General features: G+C 37.0%; 1 protein-coding gene across 27 annotated transcripts in view; it reads right to left on the reverse strand.

The window, feature by feature from the left end:
* The window catches only part of LOC144061055 (neurexin-1a-like), a 236971-nt gene that overhangs the window by 134978 nt on the left and 79461 nt on the right, over window positions 1-22532 (reverse strand). For 18 of the 27 annotated variants that reach the window (XM_077581100.1, XM_077581099.1, XM_077581084.1 and 15 more), the window contains 4 exons: window positions 14632-14933; window positions 11395-11418; window positions 10211-10372; window positions 5146-5587 (listed from right to left, as the gene is read on the reverse strand). In XM_077581100.1, the coding sequence (XP_077437226.1) occupies window positions 5146-5587; window positions 10211-10372; window positions 11395-11418; window positions 14632-14933 (930 nt within the window). Of the gene's footprint in view, window positions 1-5145; window positions 5588-10210; window positions 10373-11394; window positions 11454-14631; window positions 14934-22532 lie in introns of those variants that run through there. The other 9 variants (XM_077581088.1, XM_077581087.1, XM_077581086.1 and 6 more) reach the window with 3 other exon arrangements.

Below are 22532 nucleotides of genomic sequence, written 5' to 3' on the forward strand. Positions count from 1 at the left end.
TTGGATCGATATCCAATATCAATATTCGGATCGGATCGGATATCCCTATTTGAAAGTGGACTGATTCGATTCGGTTCGACTCAGTGGGATTCCGATCCATTATGGTACGATTCAGTTCAAGAGGGTTAGACACAATTACTTTTTTGTTGTCATTTTCGATAAATTCGAAAAAAAACTTGTCAGTGATGTAAATGTGCCATTTTCTTCTATGATATAATAATAATAATAATAGGCAATTTGATATGTATCTAGATATATGAACGATTCGATTCATTTTGATTTGATGCACTCACATCTTTTAAATTAAACATTTTCTAGTTCAAACTGTTTTTTGTTACACCCCGACTAATGACTTCTTTACGACCCATTACATCTACATGTGAATGCTATTATTGCATGAATAATCAAACATAGCTGTTTTTTGTCCAAGGGTAGGCTTTCTAAATTGATGCGAGTGGGAGAGGATGTAAGCATATTTAAAAGATGGGTTCGGAGTGCTCTGCTTTCTTGTCACCGTCCTGTAAAGGAAGTGTGTAAACACAGTCGAGCTACATTGTCGGAAGGCACTAAAGAATCCCGTGGGGACGTGTGCTATTGCTATGCAAGTAGCATGAGGACCGTAACGCATACGCGCATTTTAGGACTATGTTTGGAACATCATTCATCGCCAAAAGGGTTCGGGGATGTGCGTGTGTGAATGCTGCCGAGCATAAAAGAGTAAGCGATGGATCTCGTACAAGATGGGAACATGGAGATAAAGATGTCTATAAAGGGCATGGGGGAGGAGAGCACAATGACAGATAAGAAAGCAAATGAAGGGAGCACAATAGCAACCAAGCACAGGATAAACTAAGAGGCTTGATCAAACTAACAATGTGCCAGGTAGAACTTAGTGAACAATTCACTTTGGATTTCACTTTCCTTTCTTTTCTTTGGTCTTTCCTCGGGTCTCCTGACGGCCTCACGACTCTGGCTGGAAGTGTTCGGTTACGGTGAACGGTATGTTTTTTTTTAATAGGTTTTAGGTGAACTAATGAATACACACACACACTCGCACACTCGCACACACACGTACTCACCCACATACAATTTTTTTTTTTTAATTTAAAAAGAACTTAGTGAACAATGATGAAGCTCCCCGTTACAACTCATTTTCAAAGGAGCGTTGACCCTACCCTTGTTATTAAACTCGAAAGAAGTAGGGCTCTCCTACTTTCTGCGTCAGCAACCAGGCGCAACTTGGCATGATACCTACTAACCCCACTCACACATCCCCAAAATGTGTTAAACCGGGGATTACTACAATCCAGTTAGGACGATACGGCCAAATCTCTCTATGTGATTGGATTCTCTGTAGGGAGAGAGCTCCAGAGATGTGTTGCCTCTGTGAGTGTGTACGTGGTCATATTCTTAGCGCGTGTGTGTGGCAACGTTGTGGCGGTCCATATATCTGTGACCGACACCACTCTGAACCCAGCACCCCTCACTTAAAAGAAGAGTGTCACTTAGCATCTCTAGTGTATTGAGGTTACAAGATGCTGTCTGAGAGCTGGACTCCATTCACAGATCTGCTTCCTGTAGGAAGAGCCTGTTTAGATGAATACAGCCGAGATCATTATCCACTATTGTCAAGGATGCAGCTCAAGTGTTGCTCATAGAGGAGCCGGCTGCAGATAATTACGTTGCACTTCAGTTTTTAATATTTTAAGAACATTTGACAGCAAATTCTACCATACATTTCAGCTTTATTACTCCCACTCCCTGCACTATTATAAAGTATTAGAAAATACTGTTTTCATTTAATCAAACATTAAATTGCAATGTGAAATAAAAAAATGGAGACATTCTGGACTATTTAAAACTGTTAATACCATACAGCCTTTAAAGTTGAACACATCTCCTTCTGTGAGTTTCAAGTTGCTTTCGTTTCAATTTATTTTATTTTTAATCACAAGTTAGTATCGTACATTAATAGAGTACATTAATTTGTTTCAGGCTCAAATGGCCACTACCATAAAACTTATATTACCAACCTTTATGATGCCTTATAGACATGTAAAAAAGTTATTTGTTGGCAAGCTTCTGGGGGCATGCTTATGCAAATCATTAGCTATTACAGAGCTGCCAACCTAAAAATGTACTTCCAGAACAATTGATCAGAATTCACATATTTTTAAAATTGTGTTAAATACATTGCCGTGGGATGTTCAATACCACTTTTTTTTTCAGACCGATACCAGTGCGACTACTCAATTGATACTACTAATACTATTGGTACATAAGCCCCCCCCAAAAAAAAAATTAAATAAAAATAATGACAGATCATTTTAAAGAAAGACCTCTATATCCAATGACAATTTTCTATTCTTTTAATTTTTAGTTTCCGATTGTAAGACAGCCACAAATGCCGTCGCAAGTATTAAAACGTATACCAAGACCTGGTATCAGTGCTCGCTCATCCCTATAAAAAAATACCTATATGTACTGTAAATACAGTACATACAGTATATAGCACAAAATTATTAGCACTTTAAAGTAATTAGTATAATGGTAATCATTAGTAATAATTAATATTAATTCTTCAAAGAATAAATCAATGAGAGTTATTCAAATATTTCCAACGCAATTGAGCAGCAGTCCCCAAAATGTTTTGCGCTATTGGACATTTTCATGTGATTACATATTTTGGAGGACCAACATACAGTAGAAGCAAATAAAAACAAATGATACTCACCGTCAGCTATGTTTAGCGATGGGTGATACAGATACGATTTTTGATCTGACTTTTGATTTGACTTTTTTTTTTAATCTCAATAAAGCACAATAAGCACTTTAATGTGCTTTATTCATAACATACTAGTGATAACAAATGACATTATTATTTTTATGAAGGATATGTAAAAGAGTAAACCTCCGAAGACTTATTAGTTATTTGAACTTTAAACTAGACACCTTTACATTAAAAAGAATGAAATTAATAATAAGCAATGATAAATAACACACCCTTAGTATTGATACCTTATAAGTGAAGGTAACTTTCATTTAAGAAAAAGTAAAAGTGATCTCAGAATTGTAAAGTGTTTCACAGTACAAGTGAGCGCATCATGAAAGGTACGTGTATCCTGTGAAAGTACAACCCCCCCTTTCTGAATGAATGAAAAAGTCCCCACCAAACTGTAACGCTTCCATTTGAGGTGCAGTGCACTCAGCAGTTTATCAAACAATATATTTTTTTCTATTTTCCAGTTCAAATGAAACTAAAGACAGAAAATGCTTAGACGTTTTTTACTTGCAGGATTACTCAAAGATGAACCAGCACTGGTAAATTGGAAATGTGGTTTGAAAACATGGATGCTTTGAGACTTCATTCAAACCATTCTGTGAGTTTTCTCAATTGGCAATTTGAGAATGCTGTGTCCTTTTTTTTTTTTTTTTAGCATGGGAAAATTGATGTTATGAATGTGATGAAAACAAGATAAATTATTCTTAAATGTCATTAGTGCACATCTCAGCACAGCACAGTGAAGCAACTGTCTTGGTCCTGGGAGAGGCCACCTCCTGTTTCCATGGAAACTTCGACATGGTAGACAGAACAGTGACTAGAAAAAGCTCAACAAGATGTTCTGTAGCGTGTATGTGTGGACAAGACAGATAATGAGCACCATCTAAGGCAGGAAATGTCTTTTTTTGACCCACCATTAACAAGAGCTACAATATTTTATTTGAAAAGACTTTGGCTTTGACTTCTTGAGATATTAGGCCTTCTCAGTGCTATGCAGGGATGAAGAAAGTGTGAAAATAAATAAATGCAAAAATTCTAACCCACAATTATGTGCATTTTAGCTCTACTTGGGACCAAAACCCAGTGTTGCTTTGGTTAATAAATTCTACATTTCAGCTTTTGAGTTGTGAAGTGGAAACCGTCAACAATTAGATACAATTTAGAGCCTGACATTGCAATGGCTTGATTGAAGCACATACTAATAAAATTTGGCGAGATAGCCTAATCACAAAAATAGACAAACACTGTCTGCTTAAACGAATGCACATAAATATTTGACATATTGGATTTCGTTGCACTTTCTCAGACCAGTGGGGTCCAAACTATGGCCCGTGGGCCATATGTGGTCCATCCATTTTTAAGTGCCCCGCAGATTATACTGAAAATTGCATCTGTTACTAATATATTTGTTTTATATATTGTAGAGCAGGTGTATCCAAACTTTTTACTCAGCGGGCCACATACAGAAAAACTGAAGGATGCGAGGGCCACTTTCATTTTTCTTTTAATTTTTTAAATTTTTCAAGTACACCATAATCAGTCAATCAAGCAATTTCATATAATATAAAAAAGTATTTTCTTCTTCTTCTTCTTATTATTTATTTTGGAAAAACAGCGACCTGAACAGCTTTTTACAAGGCAAATAGTTTAGGATTTTACAAGAGATTGGTGGTCGATACCACGTAACCCACCAGAAAATATTAGCCCGTGCACTGAACATTAGTCAAATCCCATCTCTAGATTTAGAACCTAAACAGGAGCAATCTGTAAACTTTCCATTTTTAAAGCTGTTACTTGGCAATCATTCATGTGATACTTTCATAATTTATTGATACAGAGGAGAAAGTGAAATGAAACCATTTTTGCATGTAAAAAATTAATCTTTATTCACCACAGTGTTACGAACAGAAATGCTGTTTAATTGTAAATAGTTAATTAGCATTGTTTGCATATTTATTTATACAGTGTAAAAAACAAATTTATTAGGAACAAATGTAATTTTTAGTTTATGCTGCGGGCCGCTTAAAAGTGGATGGTGGGCCACGAATGGCCCCTGGGCCTTAGTATGGACACCACTACTATTTGATTCATAGAAAGCTGTGTAGGTAGTTTAAAAAAAAGGTTGTGCTTGATAAATGGAAGTAAAAAATAAATAAATAAAATAATAAAATAAAAAATAAATAAAGTGGCTCTTGCGTCCTTCGATTTTTCTGTATGTGTCCCTCGGAGGAAAAAGTGTGGACACCCTTGATCTAGGCTGTACCTAGCTTTGGTTCTTTACCAATTGTTTTATTTTACATGCTAGTATCTCCGAGAACATTTTGCTATCTTGATCAAGGGTCGCTCATTTAAAATGGACTTACCAGATCTGCCGTCTCGTTGGAAGTCCACATGGTACCACTCGCCATCATTGACCTTCTTGTTGACTGCCTTGGTCTTTGTAGTCCCTGATCCCATGTCCAGCAGAAGATACAGGTGGCCATCCAGCATCTCAATGGCAAAGAAGTCCACTTTGAGGATCTGGGGACTTTTGGAATCCTTCTGCTGCTGCTTTGGCTTGCCATGGCTGAAGAGGAGGAGTCCATTTGGCTCTGTGGTCCGGAAGTCAAATGAGATGGAGCCTGTCTTCTTCGCATTCCACTTGTTGAGGACGATGAATGACTCGGGTGTCTCGAAGGTAATAGGGTCCAAAGTGGCCACATTTTCGCATTTGAAGGCCACGGTACCGTGTATCTTCATCTTGGGATCTCCCTGCTTGGCCAACCTTGATAACTCAAGTCTTACGTCATTGTTTTTGTACACAACCTGACGAGAAAAAGGAAAAACAGAAAGTGTAGTTAGTCAAATGCTTCCATACATACATATTTGTAAATACTTTAGATGTATCATTTGCAGAGCTATGTAACTTACTTTAAGAAAGATTTAGTTGGAAATAAACTGTAATCGGGCAAATTCAGTTCATAAGCACAGCAGACTGGAATGCCTTGCAGCATTATTATTTTCTGTTTGTTTTCGTCTTCTCTGTAGTCGGCTTTAAAAAACTAGATCTGATGTTGCCTACACGGAGTCTTAGTAGAAGTAGTCTGCAGCACTATGCGCTGTTTAAATGGTTAATGAGTCCCTTCAACAGGTGTTTAAGGGATGCTATGTCACGTAAAGTTGAACATTTTGGCTGATTTGTTTCACCTGTCAGAGAAGTTCCAGGACTGGTGTCACAAAAGTTAGTGCCACACCTTCATGAACTCCTGGAAAGATTGTCTGTAAATATTCTCATTTGTCCAGATATTGCACTGAATTCATTGCTAAAATGGAGCAGTTTAATCCGATAATCGATATTTCCTCGTACAATTACAATTGTAACAGCGATTGACTAAAAATGTCACAGAAAGGCATAAAAGTGGCCAGAAACATATTGGCCAATTCATGTATCAAACCCCTGTTGTGAATTTTACTTTTCACCTTTTCTCCTTGTTATAGAACATTAATCTGTTCAAAAACAACTGAAACATTGAAAGGTTGGACATGAGCATTAAAAGGTGAAATTAGGTTATACAGCATTTTAGGTTCATCCTGAAAGTTCAGGCAAAAGCCGAATATCTTTTTCAGTTGCTCACTTTTTGAGAGTAGTGTGTATGAATTGCATTTCACAACTTTAATAAACACCCACTGCTTTGCCACTTAACCTTTGGGTTAAGTGTCATTGTTCAGTTTATAAGTGGTGTGTGTCTGTTTATAAAAGGTAAGATGACAGGTGCTAACACATGCCCATAATGAAAATCAACAATCTATTGATGACAACATCTCTGACAGGCAAATACACTGTGTGAAGAGGGGGCACTGCAAGGACCACTTTAGAGAAAGAAAAGTGCTGCTGTAATGGGGCTTGAACAAATTAGAGACAGCAATAACCACATCATTATCCAATCTGCATAATGGCAGCGTATAGAGTAAGAGTAGCAGTAATGACAGGATTGCTTTGTACAGTCTAATGATGTTAAATTTTATAATGAGACAAATTTAAACTTAACAAATTTTCAAGAAGGATGTTTCACTAAAAGATAACTGGGGTTATTACGACTTGGCCTCGTTAGGGAATTTGAACAACTTCACAAAGGTGAGTCTGACTCCAGTATTTTGATGAGTGCTGACAGTGTTAGGGGCTATGCGGTAGAAAATGAAATAATAATAATAATAATAATAATAATAATAATAATAATAATAATAATAATAATAATAATAATAATAATAATAATAATAACATTTAAAAAAGATCCACAACAAGTGGAACAAGCCGAGCATGTGAGAAAATGATTTCCCCCAAAGCAATATGAAATACTTCTGTTTGGATGATATTTAGACAAATTTATCTGCACTGCATTTTCACAAAAAGACTCCTTGAGCTATGTGCAGTTGGTCAAACCACATACCAATTGCAGCTGTGGAAAGCACTGTGTCTTATTTTGTGTCAATTACAGCACGTGAATATTGTCACCCTCTTAAAATAATGGCCTATAATATTTTAACAAAAATTATATTTTTGCCTTAACTCCCCAGAATGCTGGTAAACCTATGCTAACTATATCATGAGTTAAACAGATTATTCAATCTGATCCCTGAATTGACATTATTAAATCTGTAATAAATTAATTGCTGATGAAGTGAAGGGTACCTGTTGATGTAATAGAGCAACACTAGATTGTCATCAAAGCAGATAAGTGACAATCGAGTGTTTGTTTTATGAGGACTGTAGCCATGGAAACTACAGAATAATATTCCATCAACTCTCTTGTGAACAATCCATCATTCAGCCACGGTACATGCTGGTACATTAAAACTCACATATGCTGAGACAGTAGCATCTAATTAGTTTTGGGATGTTAGATGTTGTGTTTTACAATACATCGGCTTCGTCATGAAGCGAAAAATAAAATTCATGGGATTGAAGTAGAACCATCAAAGTAACAAAACTGACTACACTGAAACAAATTTCTGTACTGTAAAATCTACAGCAAAAAATTACAGCATTTTCTGTTTTTTCAATTTTACAGTATTTAACTGTATACAGCAATGCATTATGGGTCAAACGAAGTGCATTATGGGTAAGGGCAAAATACAGTAATTTGATGTATCATTAGCGGTAAAATGTATATTTTACTGCAACTATGTTTTGTCACGTATATATGTGGATTACAGGTAAATACTGCAAACATTGTTTGATTTTGGCAGGTATCTCTATAGGAGAAGAAGCAAATAGCGGACCCTGTATTGTCATAAGAGTATTATTTTAGCGTGAAGGCAGTCTGCATCGTCTTCACATCGCATTTCTCTGATAAACAGGCAACTTTACAGCTCACATTCATTTATGCACTCGGCTGCAGAACGAGGATTGATTTTATGAGGGTAAACATGGTGGCTGACTGGTTAGCATGTTCACATTCCAGTGCTGAGGGCGTGAGATCGAGTCCGGGCTTCGGCCTTCCTGGGTAAGGTTTCCATGTTCTCCCTGTGCCTGTTTTTCTCCGGGTGCAAAAGTCTCTTCCCACATTCCAAAGACATGCATGGCCGGTTAATTGAGCGCTCTGAATTGTCCCTAAGTGTAATTGTGAGTGTGGATGGATGTTTGTCTCTGTGTGCCCTGCAATTGGCTGGCAACCAGTTCAGGGTGTACACCACCTACTGACTGAAACCAGCTGGGATAGGCTCCAGTCACCCTTTTGAGGAATACTCGGTAAAGAAAATGGATGGATTTTACAACAACATACTGTATTCCTGTCAATTACGTAGAATACAAGAAACGGTTGTAAACTAGATTACAGTGAATTACTGTAAAAGTAAATACAGTAAGTAACTAATATACAGTAAATACTTGTAAAAAAAAAATACTGTAACGTAATGAGATTTTACAAGAATTAGCTGGCAACTTTTTTTGCCAGTTATTGCTTGTAAATTTTACAGTCAATTTGTTACAGTGTACCTATAGTGTAGACTGCTTTCATATTTCAGTATTCTTACTCTTTTATTGCCAAACTTAATCCAAAAACACAACCCCTAGAGTGCCAGCCGATTTCATCTTTTAAAGCAAACAGAATATTGTGTGTTGGAAAGATTGGATTCCATTCTCTCATTAAAAAAATATATGATTCTACCTTATTCCATTCTTTAGGAATCACCATTTGAAAATAGGTAATTTGAGTAACATCAAGCTAAAATGGAAAAAATAAGGAGAAAACAAGCTTTTTGTGAAAAGATACATTTTCTGCACAACAGTGACGTCATATTTTTCGTTTAGTGACGCTCTGTGAATTATATTTAAAGTGACAAATGCTTTGATCATACATGGCAGCCTCGTTGTATGTCCTAAGATCCGCCATGTTGTCATGTCATTTGATCCACGGGATCCCATTGAAAAGTGATACAATGCTGCCATCTGTTGCCCATAGTTAGTGGGTGTTTTTTTTTTTTTTTTTTCAGCTTATTCCTAAAACCAGAGCTGCCCAAGACTTACACTGCCCATTGAAAAAAACAAAAAAACAAAAGCGTAGTTGACGTCAACTAACATTGATGGCGGTACTCGTTGGGATTTCCGATAACGTCAATTAACGTTAATAGTAGGAAAAGAGCTAACGAATTCCCATTCGCTATGGCCTTCTGTTGCATACAGGTACATTAGATTATCTTAGATAAAGCAATAACAGTAAAAAGGATACATGCATGGATCATTGTCCTATAAAGCTTATCTTGGCAGGTATCTTTATGTATCCCTGAAGTTTTCTTAAATAAATGCATTAGGTCACAAACTCTATTAAGCAGCATATTAAAACAATACAGCTGCAGTTGAAAATTAATGGCTTACATTATCATCCTTACGGAGGATAAATTAATTCTTACTCTCCCCTGATTAGTCTATCTGCTAATTAAATTCATCAAAATAAAACTCAACATCGTGGCAGAACAAATATCAACTCTGATCCAAATGGACATATAGAATGATATAGAATGGGACACAATTATTTTTTTGACCTAATGTTTTTTTAAATTAAACATTTACAGTATTTACATTTTTAACTACTGTAATTGGCTGACGATCCCGCCTCTCACTCAAATTCAGCAGCAGGGATAAGGATGAGGACAAGTCTAATAGAAAATGGATGGATGGACATTTTTAACCAGCGTATGTGTACCAAAAATAGCAAAACAGCACAAGAGTGGGTACTGATCCTTTTGAATTGAGCCCTTCGCTCCTCTAGGGAGTGTAGGACATTGAGAAACGTCCTCAGCTTAGGGTAGTGGAGGCAAAATAAAGTTTGTTTGTGTGTGCATGTGAGGACAACAAAAAGCCAAAGGACAAAAGAAGGAAGGTTTGTTGAGTCCTTAAGTGATACCCTGTTTCCCCACTAGCTTCAGATTGCACACAAGAGAGGCATTTACCTCCTTAAGGCAGCCCATGAAGTTGTTGCTAACCGGAGATCCAGGCAGGTCCGCTGTGCTAGGACTCCCTCCAACGTAGAAAAAGTCATCGGAGCCAAGCATGGTGTAGTCTTCTTGCGTATATCCCGTAGTTGTCAGAATCCCGTCGACAGATATCGTTACCTAAACAACAAAGCACAGCGAAAGGAAACACTATACTCAGCCTATGTTGCAATACAAATTACCTTTCCTTCTTTCCACCAGAGACTTTATTTTCCTCTATTGCTTTTCCAGAAACCCATTTTCATGTCTGTTTTTCATGTCTTTTTTCTTGTTTTGTACAGTTATTTTGTCCAAATGGTTAGTTGGAGGACTCCATGCCCCCAAAAGAAGTGCTGTTTTAGAGAGTTAGTGAACAGTCCAGGAAACAGAGTTAGTATTGCCCTGAATGCAACATAAAATTATTTAGCAGACACAAAAATGGTGTTAGTAGAATGTTAACTGGGTTAGTTTAACTTAATTAAATATTAGTACGCCTAGCAGTTATAAAAAGAGGTCAGATGTTAGTGATGGAGTACATGCAATGTAAGGCAAAATCATCTCTTTGTATTTGGAGAATGACGCAAAAAAAGCATGCATGTCACTCTTTTCTTTTTGATCATTTTGCATCCAAAAAGAAAATGTTCCCAAATGGATTTGGGTTGTGGACATTTGTACACTTGCTAGTGCATCACTTGCATGCAAAAACTTATGGACACTACCAAAACCACCACAAGGCATGAGATAGCACCAGAGAACACAACCACAGCTCAACTGTCACGTTCATGTTGACAAATGGCTTGTGTGACGTAACATGTAGTCAAAATGCATGCCGTGCCAAAATGAATGAGGAGCCAAAAGAAGGCCAGCCAGACAGCAAAGGGTCCCTAACATTTAATCGATTCAAAATGATGCTCCTAAATGAGTGTCTCGGACAAAATTGGAAACAAGTACAAAAATAAATAAAATGAGAATACCAAAGATGAAAAAAATAAATAAATAAAAGTTAAGAAATTCGAAAAGTAAGCAGAAGAGTACCAACCGCAAATTCCCTGTTTTTGTAAATGATGTCTACAGTAAATAAAAAAAGGAAAAAAGAAACACACGGCAAACCCAAACTAAGAAACAATTAGTATGATATCTACCGAACAATGTAGTTTGTTTACCATAGCGTGTCCAATGCCTGAGTGCTTTGTGGAAAAGGGGGGAGAAAGGAAATTAAAAACTGTGAACAGAATAACGATTGTTACTCAAATCATATATGATGATCAATACTGTTAGTACAATTGTTAAAACGCCAAAGACCATACTGGTTAGTAGAATGACACATTCCATGGATGATGTTAGTTTGTTTTGAAAGCATGTTAGTAACAGAGAGGAAATAGGGCAAAATAAGTTTGACAAGAAAAAAGCAGACCTAGTAAAAAAAACTGAAACTTCTCAAAGAGGTGTAAGAACTTAGCCAATGAAGTTCTACATGGTTAGAAACTTATCAAGTCTCTTAGCCCAATGTGTCAGACGCTACTGGTAGTATGTTCTAGGGCCAGTTGTCTCACACACAACTGAACCTCCTCTCTGTCATATTAATTAACTTTACGACCACTTGACTGCAATGGGGGAAAGGAAAAAGACCCTTTCAGTTTCCCTGTATGAACATAATATGCTTGACTTTCCTTCACTGTTTAAAACATAATTTGGTTAACCAATAATCAATTGTAAGCTGAAGATGTTTAAATTCAGTGCTAGGTGAAGAAACAGGCACAAAATGTGCATGGACTTGTGGGGCTACCAGATACTTGTTGACATCTAAATCCTGACGCTAAAAGGCTCAGAGCAGTTTTATATGTCATTGGAAAACACTTTATTTTACTAAAATCTAACTGATAGACAGTGAAGTATCACCAGAATACTTGCAGCAATATTTTTGGGGAAATTTAGACTTAAGACCCTGCGCTACATCATTTACACAGAGATTTTGTATTAGCTTTTGTACAAAAATATGCACTAACAACGTTGAAACTCAATGCAATTTTCTTTCCTGAGAATTCCTGAATTGACTTGATTCAAGAAAGATCTCTAATCACCCCCATCTAAAAATTACAAGGCCATGGCTGGACAGACAAAGACCAGTCTACATTATTTTTTATTATGTTAGGCTGACTTTTCCTGGAAGTATACGCATCAGCCACCTGGGGTAAAGTAAAGCTTATATTTTGCATCCTTCAGCCTGCATGAGAACAGCAAACTCCTCCACTAATCTGCCTGTTGCAAATGCGTGAGAAGGATCGCGACTTTTCTACCTGCTCAGACAATACATTTAGTATATACTGTACCTGACACACTAACATTTTAATTCTTTCTGCTTTATGATTAGCTCCCATACTTGAATTTGATTGATTTCACTTACTTTGTAAGATGTCAGCTAAATTAGCACCAAATCCTAAAATGTAAGCCTTAGAGGAAAAGAAAAGGAAAGAAAATAGTGCTCCTACATCCCCAGCTACTGTAAGTTACAATACAGTGGTGCCTTGAAATAAAATTTGTATACACTCCACTCGTAACAAGATGACCATGTTTCAAATGAATGTCATTACTCCAGTTCACCCCCCCCCCCCCCCAAAAAAAGTAACAACAAAAAACATTGTGTAATGTGTTTTGTTCAATTAGGAAAATAACACTCGCTAATGTTGTACATGATGAAAAACAGTGTCATTTATAATAATAAATTATTTGTGCATCATGATTTGATGCTTCAGTTAAATTCATCGTGCTGATCCTTCTGTTATGCCCATCTTGGCCACATGAGGCAGTAAAACACAACCATCCAGGCATAAAGGAATAAGAGTCACTCACTACTACTCTTAAGCCTATCTTCTACCTGTGGGGCGAACATTTGTGAGTTTTCGCAAAGGTAGCAAATGGTTGATTTCTCATCAGGATTCACCAGGGTTTGTTCAAGGCCATAACGTTTGCTAAACATTCGGCAAAGGTTTGAATAAGACCTTGAATGAACCCTGACGAGAAATCAGCATTCAACAATCCTTTATTTTTGTCTTTGCACTGAGTGATCCGCACTTTACTGTTATGTTGCACTTGTTGAAATGGCAATAAACTAAATCTGAATCTTCACTACCTTCGGAAACACACAAACATTAGCCCCCTCAGTGGGATTATGGGCTTTAGTGACAAAAGCTCCACATTCGCTTTCAAATATCCCTTGTTAAAGTGGTGTAACATCACAACTAACGATGCTATCCTGTCAATTGTATTTCTCTATTATGTGTTAAGCATTAACTCTTTGACTGCCAGACGTTTTCAGAAAACGGATGCCGTGGGTGCCAGCCGATTTAAGCATTTTTGACTGATCTTTCAAGGTCCACAGAAAATTATGTGTTTGGACTATGGAAACACACGTACTACCAAATGAAAGATTGGACTCTCATCTTTCATCAGAAAAAAAGTTTGTTTCTACCTATTCTGTTTTTCAGTAATCAACAATAGAAAATGGTTATTTTCACCTCTGTTTTGAAAAAAAAAAAAAAACGTCTTTAAACGTCTTTGGCACTCCTCCATAGGATTTTACTAAACGTTATTTAATGTTTTTGGCAGTCAAAGAGTTAAGTTAGTAGGGGCATTTTTAGGGCATTTTTACGTAATTCTCTTCTTTTTATATTTAATTTGACAAAACTTTAACTGGGAGTGGCAATAAACAGGTTGAAGTTTCTTTTTGGAAGAATATGGTTAACTATCTGCCAAAATTCCGCTTTTAGTGAGGTAAGTTCACAGACACTATACAGCGCTCCTAGGTTTGTGTTCATAAAAGCAAAACAAAAAAAGAAAAACATCTTAAATGGCTCGTATTCTGGAAATACTTGCAAATTGGGTCACTTGTATTTCAAGGCACCACTGTATATTATTTCTCTGTATTGGTCATATATATATATCAGAGATGCATGCTCCTCTAATTAGTTTGCAAAAAGTGTACGGCTGTGAAAATAATATAGCTTATCTATGTTGATTTTTCAATTGCTCACCTCACACCCAATTAATCAAATCATTAAATAGAACAGTTTAACAAACATTAACAACAACTATGAGGTCCTATTTTAAAGTAATAGCATTCATACATGAAACGATCAAACGTGAACATGTAACGCTTGTTATCCAAACGAAGCAAAGTCTTTTCTCTTTCAAATTGAATTGGAATCGAAGCCTTGATTCCCATATAGCTGTCCTTGCTCACTCGTGGTTCTATTTATATCTCCACCTGTTGTACACCAAGATGATTTAACAATCCAATTAAAGAGTCCGGGAAAATAGCACAGTACGTAACAGTATGATGTAATGACTTAAGTGCATGTTGTAATTCGTTTAGATATCTTGTTCATCCTCTGTACTGTTACCTGACGTAGATTCCTTGTTACTTTGACATCATGCCAATCATTGTCATTAAATTTCCCATTGACTGGCTCCACCAGAGCTTCAAAGGCTCCGGACCCCAAATTAATGACGAGCGATACGGCCCCGTTTTTCAGCGCCAGGTTGACGTAGTCTGCTGATTTGCCGGTGTGCAGCATCAGTCCATTCCTCTGGAGGGTTTTGAATGACAATGTGATTTCATCGCTGCTGCTTTGAATCGGGTTCAAGGACAAGTCGTAACAGAAGAACTCGGATCCTTTGAAGGTTGCAACATACTCTTCTTTCCCTGCAGAGACGAAGAGAGAAAATGTGTTGAATTAATAACGTGCCCTCGTGGGTGCCTATTGAGACACTGCCAGAGGGAAAAAATGGGAAAAAACATCTCACAGTATTCTGATTAATAATAAACAGATAAATTGGATACCTACCACGGCCCAAGACCGTAGGTGAGTGTGGTACTGCACTTTGCGATTCAACACATTTCATTTAATTAAATATGTGGTCCCTCATTAGTCACCCCCCCAGTTAGGAAGATTTAGTGATGACACAACATAAGGAGCAAGTGAGAGTTCAGCATTTTCCTGAAGGACACTGACAAGTCTTAAGTGAACCAACGCAGTCAAAGCAACAATCCCCCTGTTGCAGGACACCCACTCGACCCACTCATCCATGCTGCCTGCAAAAAGGGGCAAAGTGCAATTGAAGTCCCCATTCCCAGAAGGGAACATTTTGGGGAAATGAATGGCTCTTATTTTCTCAACTGGATGCACTTTACTTCACAATCATCCAAACTGAGTAGTAGGCAAATGAATAAAATTTACACTTCTTCTCCACCCTACTCTAATTCAGCACTTATATTGTTTTACAAACCCTAACACCTGCCCTTCCTTGACTACATGTCTTGCTGTACAGTTCAAACCGAGGCCATCGCCGGTTCAACCTCCTTCCTTCTGCGCCAACAACACCAAAACAAACAGGTGAAAGACTGCTTTTATCCCAAAGCCATGATGTTCATAATAGTAAATATGAACTGACAGTTCCCAGCTAGCCTCACTTGCACTGAAACTTTATTCATGTGCCGGACCAAACGTACACACACAAACAAAACAAAGCAAAAACAAAAACAAGCGCATGTCAGCACTGACTGGTCATTATCATTTTTATTGTGTCTTCTTTCTTCTGTGGTTGCATTTTAAAAGGGTCAACCTAGAAATGTTCTTTACAATAAAATGTATATGCAACCCCACTAGACAACACCATTCACGATATTCTGATTGAGTTTGTGGAATATGAGTTAAGCAGCAAAATCCACCCATTTCTATCTGTCTCAAGGGGCAGCCATTTTGTCACTTGCCGCCGACTTAAAATGACATCACAGTTGAAGATTAAGGTAAAGACCTCACCTGTGATGTAATATTCAGTCACCAGCAACTGACGAAATGGTCGCCCCTGACATGGATGAAATAAACGGGAGGATTTTGCTGTTTATCTCATATTCCACAAACGATATTGATCAGAATGCCATGTTTAAACTAGTGCAGGTGCATTGAACATATTATTGTAAAGACCTTTTTTTGGGTTGACTTACCACCACAGTTTTCTTAAGATAGAACCCAGGGGCAGCAGATAGAATGAAAACAGCAGAGGCCCCAGTATTGAACCCTGTGGAACACCATGAAGGTGGAGAATGCTGTGTTTAGACTAATATGGGACACATATGACATAGTAACTTTATTATGAAGAAAGGTTTTGGGTTAACTTCCCCTTGAAGGTTCATCTTTTAATCTTGTGTTGCTGCTGTGCAATATCAAATAGATTCTGATTCATACAGTACAGTGTATCAGGAAAGTACGACACTTTCCATATTTGACTATTTTATAACCTAATTACTAAATGGATTTAATTCATCTAAAAATTCTCTTGAAAATGTTCTGTCATAGAGACTGGCAATTGAATAGCTGTTAAAACAATGTTGCTTTATATTGCATATATAGAACCCAAGAACAGACAATGACAGACAATTCAAAGATAACCTTAACAAACACTAAATTAGAAGACAAAGAACGTTTCGGACAAACATCTCTAAGCGGGTGCATGTGAACAGCCGTTACAAAGCATTTAAAAACTAGTTTAGACAGATAACAAGCTATTAAAACCACTAGCAGAAAATAAGCCACAGCGATATAAATGGGCGAGCAGCGTTCAGGCATGCTACAACAGCGTAACAAATAAAAAGGGGTTGCTGTCCGCAACAATTTGTCACCTCATTGATTCCCCCTTAAAGGCCCTGTACGGCACCTCTGGGAGAACTACATGAGGCCGTAATTGAAGTTGACTGGAGTTCTTTTTTATAAACACCCTCAATGTCTGTGAACCCTATCACTGAGGATGAGAGACCTCTACTTCTTCTCAGGATCAAATAACAAATAAGGCCACTAGTTGGGGGTCATTCTCATCTCTTGCTTTCATCATACATCACGAAACAAGCAATTCACTGTTAATTCCCCTAAATAATGAAGAATGAATTGTGAGCCTGGAGTATGGATTAAGGGTGTGTGTGTGCGCGCTTATACAATTATTTGTTTATGTGTGTATATGTGCAGGGGACATACTGAGGAATTTATAACAATTTGGGACTTGTCCCATTGGTACTTTTAGAATGGGATGGGCACCAATTATAGAATAGAAATTGATTTGTCCTTGAAAATAGCAAACTCCTCTGAAAGTTTGTTTCATGAATGTAGACGCCTGCAAAATATGACAAACAGTGTCTGTTCAGTAATCGCCATATTGAGGCATTTCACCATACATTTTTCTGTTGGGGTTGGCGAGTACTTATCAGGCTGAAAAATGGCCTTATTGAAAGCAAAAATGCTATATTGAGATATATCGGTCTTTTAAAAAAAAAGATCTGTCATTGATTTTTTATTTTTTTTTAAATGTGTGTGTGTGTGGGGGGGGGGGGGTAATTTTATGTATCAAAAGTACTAGAGGTATCGGTTATAATAATAATATTAATAATAATAATAATGTCAATTATGGTACATTTTATTAATTGTCTAAAAAATCAAAGGACATAAAAATTCAGTGATAAATTTTCATATGAGTGCCTCACAGTCAATTTAATGCCATTATAGTGCCTTTGTTTTTGTTTTGTTTTTATGGGGGATGGGGGGGATGTTAATGAATTTTGTAGATATGTGTTAATGAAAATTATTGTTCACAAATAAGTTGTCACAAATAGCCCCCCCGGTTATTGTTAAGTAAAATAATGTTTTGGGGGGATGTAGATTCACATAAAAAAATAAAAAACATCCACCCATCTAATGTCCGAACCAATTTTTTTTATACAACATTTAAGTTACAGATAAACAGTTTAAATAATAAACATTCATGAGCACTGAGCGCACTAAATTATATACAGTGCCATCAGCGGCTCTGAAATCCATCACACTAGTACCGGGCAGAATTCACTCCTGCTTGGAAACCCAAAAGTATAAAATCACAAAAATAATAATTGCCAATCCACATTTGAATATGCTGCATAACCTAACTGGAGATGGGCTTGGTTTATCAGAGTTGCCAGTGAAAACAATCAACTGAATGTGTCAAAAAGTAGAAAAGGAGAGATGTCCAGCACAAACATGTTGAAAAAAACAAAACTTTAAAAGCCAAACATAAGGCAAAACAGCATAAACAAGAATTGTCAGTGGCAGCACTCTTTAAAACACACAGCTGGACTTACAGCTCGTCACAAACATCCTGCATCCTAAAATAAGATCATGTCAAATCAGTGTCTTTTTGATGACGACTAATCCACCTACTTCACAAGGTGAAAGATGTTTGGAGAGTATTATTTGACATTCGTGACAATTATCCTTCTTACGTATACCTGAGGCTGACTTCTACTAAATTTCCTAGAAGTGTCGCGTTCCACTTTTAGGCAGATTTTTCAGACAGGAAATGCAACCTTAACTGTTAACACTTGAATGCTGATGTGTCACAAAACTGTCATATTTCTGCAGGGGGGGAAAAAACAGCGAGTCGAAGACTGCTCTATCGCTGTGTTCTTCGGCGTCTTTGGGTGTGTCCTGTGGTCTTGAGTCAATCAAAGCTCTGCAAGCTGTCGGCACCTTCTTGCCCTTGAGTCATGACACTGAATGGGAACAGGGATAAAAGCTAGCGCCTTTAGTCTTTTTCCAGACAAGAGAGGACATAAAAAAAGACTTGAACAGAGTGAAAATGTGCTCCCAAGTGAGGCCATAAATAGATTGAGACTTGGAATTGTGAGGGTGTTGTTTTGAGTCATTAACAACAGATCTTTAACACCCACCATTTGACATAAAGATGTAGAGTGACATCATCCATTTCATCCTGTCTGAAAGCAGCAACTGTTCTAGCATGTAAAATGCATATTAATTGATCAATGATAGGTAATTGTTTCCACAATTGAGGACCTCCTTTTCTCTCATTACATTACATTTGCGGTTGCGGTGCGGAGCAAGCTGGCAGCAGCCATGCCAGTAATACAATCATTCACCACTCAAATTAATCAGTGCCACAAAGACTATGCCACTCAAGACACAACAAAATACAGAAGTACCGAAATAAATATGGGTGCCTGAATGCCTACAAAATATCCTTCCACCAACCATTAAACAAAACTGACAGTTGTGAAGCAAACTATTGATGCATTGTAAAGCAAGGCAACAAGCTGGACTCTGCCGTATGTGTACAACAGTGCGGCCAGGAGACTCCTCATCAGTCACTTTGGTCTGACACTAATCTGGCATCTGCTGCTCTATGGCTGTTTTTAAATTAGCTTGCACCCAGGGGAGCACACTGCCTGTCAACATCAAATCATAACACAGGCACTCCAAAACAGACTTGGCAGGGGATTAGACTTTAGTGTAAAGGCCTCGACTTTAATTGTCTTCATACTGTTATTGTCTTAATTTTATAATATGCTATGAATATGATGACTGAAATGCAGTATTATTTGGTATGTCTACACTCTAATGGCATACAACACAAGAGCTGTATAAAAAATGTGGACTTAACAAAACACAAGAATTGCTTTTGATTTACCCTGTAAGGTAAATTTAACATAGAAAGAATAAAAAAAAAAAAATATATATATATATATATATATATATACTGTATATATATATATATATATTATTATTGTGGTCATAGTAAGGAGTATATTATGTAAATCTTGGTGTAATGCTCTTAAAAATATGTTAATTAACGTAGCAATCTTGCATTTAACTGCAGTTTATTGGAACCTATTGTTGAATTATTAATGCTCTGGTCATGTCAATCAAAGCTATGTGATGTCATTTATACAATGATATAATTTTCTTTATGCACTCTTTTATCATAAATATCACTTTCTTGTATCTCCAAAACCATCACTTTTCCAGACCCCCCCCCCCCCCCAAATAAAAACCCTGCCATGTTTGTTGAGCCGTTAACATTAAATTGTCCAACAGAGCATGCCAATTTCAACACTTAAGGCGAGTCAATAATCTGTAAAAACTAACAGACGATAGTGTCAATCTGTGAAATAAATATGAAATTGAGCAAATTTGGATATGTTGGAGTCTACAGAAATGTGCCTTGTAGACAAAGTAACATTTGAGAGGATTATATAAATGAATTGCGTATCAGAGCCAAATGCTACTTGAACAGTCAACTGACTATTTTAGCAATAGCAATATTTGCATATATAGTCAATATTTGCACATATAGTCACAAAAAACACGTACGGTAAATAGAGATAGAATAATTCCTGTTTATCAATGTGTTTTATTTCTGAGGCCAAATATTGACTTTGACGATAGCTATACTGCATCATTGTCCCTGTAAGAGATCACACTATCACATGCATCCCTTGTAAAACAAGAAATGTCGTTTTTCAGCTTTCACTGACAAGCACAAGTTGGAAGACTTTTTCATCAGGTTCACAAGAAGTTCACAGTTTAAAATGGATGCATCACATACACCACCTCTACCAAAACACTTTTAAAGGACCAGCTCGGCCATAAATATGTTTAAAACCATCCAAAGACACCCGAGTGTTTTCATCGTCTGGCAAGTGACTGACATTGGATTTCAGTCCATTACCATTCAATCTCTTTTCTTTGGCAGGCTATTAAAAGCATGCCGACATGAGTGTCTGGCACTCTATTAAAATGCTAGCAAGTTAGCGTCATGAAACCACTCTAAGCCTCTTAGGCTTTTGACAGAGAGAGGACTTTTCTGAAGCAGAAAACATATTTATTACATTATCAGCGCACCATTCAAAAGTCCTAATATCAAACTGTCTTTTAGATATGCCTTAAGAGAAGGCAACCATGGGGCTTATAAAGTGTTATTCACTTCTTCATTGACAATAACTGGCAGATGGATGTGTTGTTACTGCATGCTGTTCGATGTATGCAGCCATTTGACTGAAAGAGTCGGCATGTGTGGATGGGTGCGAGATTACACATTCCAAGTGCTGTTAGACACACTGTGATTTAGTTGCACAGTATGATGGATGTCTTGCTGATCTCAGAGAGAGCGAGAGAGAGTGAGAGAGTCCAGAAGTCAGATTGAAGGAACACTTCTGACACATTCATTCAGTGTGTCATTAAAGACAGTGGCACGCATCAATTAGGCATTTATTTCATGATGCCTATATCATAAAAGCGTCTAACCATTGTGGTTAGAAGCACTATGCGCCACACACCCATTTTAATTCTCGGCTGTCAAATACATCAAAATATTTAAGAATCAGAATGAGGATGGGTGCTAAAACGTCTGCCAATTGTGGATTAATTGCTTCTTGAAGCAAATGAGATGAAATGAAGCAAATAATGATCTCGCTTAGCAAACGCCGTCTCTAGACTGGTAATTGCTAAGAACAAAATTAACAGTCACTTACTAAGTTCATTGTTAGTTTTTCTTAAATACTAGTTTATGATAGGTTGAGATAATCTTTCTGAATGTTCAAATGTTGTATTGCAATACCAGTGTTGCTAGTTTGATCAGAATAAAAGCCATTGCGTGGAAAACCTGTTCTTTGGACGGAAATATTTTAGAATTAATTACAAAAAAAATTTATTCAACAATTTACAGAATTCTTTACAGCAAAAAAAAAACAAAAAACAGAAGGTGTGCTGGAGCCTATCCTATTTGATCTGGGGCAAGAATAGGGCTGGGTTTTGCCACCAACCTCCCGATACAATGCGTAGCGCAAAACAGGGTCACAATACGCAATGATACATGACCTTCAAGATGATACATATCCTGATAATTCACATTACATATGTTTTTATCAAAACGGTCATATGTATATCCAAATTATAGTTTTATTATGATGGATGGCAAAAACGTTTTCTTCATCTAATATTAGCTGCGCCTCCAGTGTCGTGCCTGGTCGAAATGTGTGTGCACTGCATTGCAAGAGCAATATTGATTCTGACGCCTCCATATCAATACGTGTATTGTAAAGAAATAGACCAGTAATAATATATACCTGTATCAATTTTTTGATCATAACCCTTGGCGAGAGTATTTTAAAATACTTTTTTATAGAGTGCTATTTTCTTTAAAAATAAAATAAAAATAATAAAAACGAATATATTTTTTAAGGCAGACTGTTATGGATTAATGAATTTCCATTCATTTCAATGGGCAAAGATGATTAGAGATACAAGTGTTTTGAGTTACGAACATCATCAAATTCAACTCATACTTCAAAGCACAACTGTATATTAAAATGCCTGATTAGATTATATAGCATGTATCACTAATTATGCAGAAAGATGTACCATATATGGCCACCATCAAGCTCCAAGGCTTAAAGCACAAAGCATGTACGAGCATGCTCCATTTA

Source organism: Vanacampus margaritifer, chromosome 12, assembly GCF_051991255.1.
Source record: "Vanacampus margaritifer isolate UIUO_Vmar chromosome 12, RoL_Vmar_1.0, whole genome shotgun sequence".
Taxonomy (NCBI): domain Eukaryota; kingdom Metazoa; phylum Chordata; class Actinopteri; order Syngnathiformes; family Syngnathidae; genus Vanacampus; species Vanacampus margaritifer.